Genomic DNA, 2,942 nt, shown 5'->3' with positions numbered 1-2,942 from the left:
CTAATTATCTCGTAATTATCTTCTTCCTGCTCTCCTCCGCAGTGGCCCTGGGCCCCTCGGGGACCTACAGCTCCAACAGCCCCGCCAGCCCCCTGAGCTCCGCCAGCCTCACCAGCCCCCTGAGCCCCTTCTCCCTCATCTCCGGCTCCCAGGGATCGCCCACCAAGCCGGGCCCCGGCGAGGTCAGTGACCCTCAGTGTCCCCTCTGTGTCCCCAGCGGGTCCCAGCGTGGCATTGGGGGTCGCTGGGCACCGGGCACGGAGCCGTGTCCCCTCGTGGCTCTGCCATTGTTGTCACATGGATGGGTCGTGGTGACTTTGGGGTCCGTGGGTCCGGAGGGATGGCAKCTGCTCCGCTCCAGAATCGTTTCCTGGTGCCACCCCAGCCCCTCCGTGACCCGCGGTGTCACCGCCACCTGTATGAAGTTTATTTAGGGTGGAATTTGGGGACTCCCCAACACCACCCGGCTGTCCGGAACCCTTCATTCGTGCCCTGCCTGGCCCTGGGGACGAGCGCGGGGACACGGGACGCACCGAGAGGGACACGGGACGCACCGAGAGGGACACGGGAGGCACCGAGAGGGACACGGACACCACGGGGCCGCCGTCCCTTCCCCGCCGCGTTCCGCCTCGAGTCTCTTCTCTAACTCTCTCTTCCTTCTCTGCTCTCACGCCTCCCGCTCCCGCCCGCCCCAGGAACCGGGCCCGCCTCGACCTCCCCTCCCCAAGTCCTACGTGCCCCTGGAGTCTCCTCCTCCGGCCGTTCCTCCGCTCCCCAGCGAGAGCCGCCTCTGGCCCTACCCCGCCTCCCCTTCCTGGCACCAAAGCGCTGGAGAGGCCAAGCGGGGACAGGTACCGACCCTCCAGGGCAGCCGCCGCCCCTTCCTCCTCCTCCTCTTCCTCCTCCTCGCGGCGTGGAAGGGGCCGGGATGAGGCAGGACACGGAGCTGCCCGCCCCAAATCCACAGAGACAGCGCGGAGGTGACACTCGGTGCGGGGACAGCACCTCCCGCACGCCCCTCGTGTCCCCAGCAGGTCGCCACCTCCCCGTGCACACTCAGGACAGGGATTGTCCCCTCCCCAGGCGAGGTTGTCCCCGGCACTGCCCTCTCTGCTTCGCTCTGCCCTCGCCTCTGTCGCTGTCCTTTCGTGTCGCCGCYGCCCGTGTGGCGCTGGCAGGCGCGGATCGGGATTTGGGAATTCCCGGTGACGCCTCGGCCGGGAAAAGTGACACGGGTGACAGGAGTGTCCTCGCAGCTGGGACTGTGCCGAGCTGGGAAGGGGCACGGTGACAGTGCAGGTGGCATTTCAGCTGCCGCGGGTGGCACAGGGTGGACCCAGCGTTGTCAGGACAGGGACACRGCTGCTGTGCCCGTTGTCACACCCCTCTGTCACCAGAGCAGTTCCTGGGCTGTTCCCGTGGGATCCAAGAGGGGAAAGATCCCAAAAATGTCCCTCTGCTCGCTCTCACACCCCTGTGTGACCCCATCTTCTCCCGTGGGCACGGGGGGCTGCTGGAGCCCCGCTCAGAGGCGGGATGTCCCTGTCCCCGAGCTCCTGGTGGCTCTGCAGGGATTGTCACCTCGCTGGAAGATTTGTCCCATCCTGTGGGGACAGCGGCGGGTCCCCAGCCCTGACAGGATGGGACACAGTAGGGACAAGAGCAGAGCACCCTCAGCCCCTCTCCCCACAATTTCGGGGTGCTCTCCGTGTATCCACGGTCCGTTTGTCACCCCAAGAGCCGCGGGTGTCCCCAGGCACATTGGATGTCCACTGTCCGTGTGTCCACGGTCCCTTTGTCACCTCAAGAGCTGCAGGTGTCCCCTGTCCGTGTGTCTACGGTCCCTTTGTCACCCCAAGAGCTGCACGTGTCCCCTGTCCGTGTGTCCACAGTCTGTCACCCCAAGAGCTGCGGGTGTCCCCTGTCCGTGTGTCTACGGTCCCTTTGTCACCCCAAGAGCCGCAGGTGTCCCCTGTCCATGTGTCCATGATCCCTTTGTCACCCCAAGAGCCGCGGATGTCCCTAAGAGCTGCAGGTGTCCCCTGTCCATGTGTCCATGATCCCTTTGTCACCCCAAGAGCCGCGGATGTCCCCAAGAACCGCGGGCGTCCCCTGTCCCTGTGTCCATGATCTCTCACCCCAAGAGCCGCAGGTGTCCCCAGGCACACTGGATGTCCCCTGTCCGCAGGACTGCCACCCACCCGGGCCATTTTTCCCCCCACAGCCCAAGCCAGGCTTCGAGCAGAGCAAGAAGGAGCCCCCCCGGCCCAGCCCCCCCGGCCCCGCKGCCGAGGGGCTCCCGCAGARCCGGCCGGAGCAGGACGGGGACAAACTCAACAAGGGTACGACCCTGGGGACAGCCGGCGGGTGGCACTGGGACCCTGCGCTGTGTCCCCGAGGGGTCACCCGGCGGCTTGGTGTCCTCCGCAGTGGGAATCGTCCCTCCCAGGACCAAATCTCCGGCGGAGGAAGAGGCGGTGCAGCGGAGGAACGGCCTGGCCAACGGGCTCRGCTCCCGGGTAGGGCTTGGTGGGCTCTGGGGGTGCTCGGGTGGGGGTCTGAGGGTGCCAAAGGTGGGGCTGCTCTGTGCAGCCTGGGGACAGTGCGGCCGTGTGGCTCTGTGTGTCAYCCTCCACCTCCTGGAGACCCGCAGRGTGATTTYGGCGCGTCCCCGCCATCCCGGGAGTGGCATCCTGAGGGTGACACCCCAAGAGTGGCACCCCAGMGCCCCACGGCACAGGGGGGCCACCAGCGRGTGACCGCGGTCCTGCTGGTCCCCAGGAGCGACCCAAGAGCGCCGTGTTCGCCGCCGAGACCAAGGTGAAGATGAGCGTGGAGGAGCAGCTGGACCGCATGAAGCGGCACCAGAGCGGCTCCATGAAGGAGAAGCGGCGCAGCCTGCAGCTCCCCAGCCCCCAGCAGCTGCCGGGCCCCCAGCCCGA

The 2,942-nt window shown here is 67.1% G+C and overlaps 1 protein-coding gene across 1 annotated transcript in view; it reads left to right on the top strand.

Moving 5' to 3' along the window:
* PLEKHA6 (pleckstrin homology domain containing A6) overlaps positions 1-2,942 on the top strand; it is a 20,691-nt gene that overhangs the window by 14,799 nt on the left and 2,950 nt on the right. The window contains exons 14-18 of the mRNA XM_057387301.1: positions 43-182; positions 696-851; positions 2,225-2,342; positions 2,431-2,519; positions 2,782-2,936. Coding sequence (XP_057243284.1) covers positions 43-182; positions 696-851; positions 2,225-2,342; positions 2,431-2,519; positions 2,782-2,936 — 658 coding nt within the window. The remainder of the gene's footprint in view (positions 1-42; positions 183-695; positions 852-2,224; positions 2,343-2,430; positions 2,520-2,781; positions 2,937-2,942) is intronic.

The sequence above is a fragment of the Malurus melanocephalus genome, unplaced genomic scaffold (assembly GCF_030028575.1).
Source record: "Malurus melanocephalus ecotype Western Australia unplaced genomic scaffold, MMel_1.1 scaffold_1178, whole genome shotgun sequence".
Taxonomy (NCBI): Eukaryota; Metazoa; Chordata; class Aves; order Passeriformes; family Maluridae; genus Malurus; species Malurus melanocephalus.
This window is presented reverse-complemented; position numbering and strand designations above follow the sequence as displayed.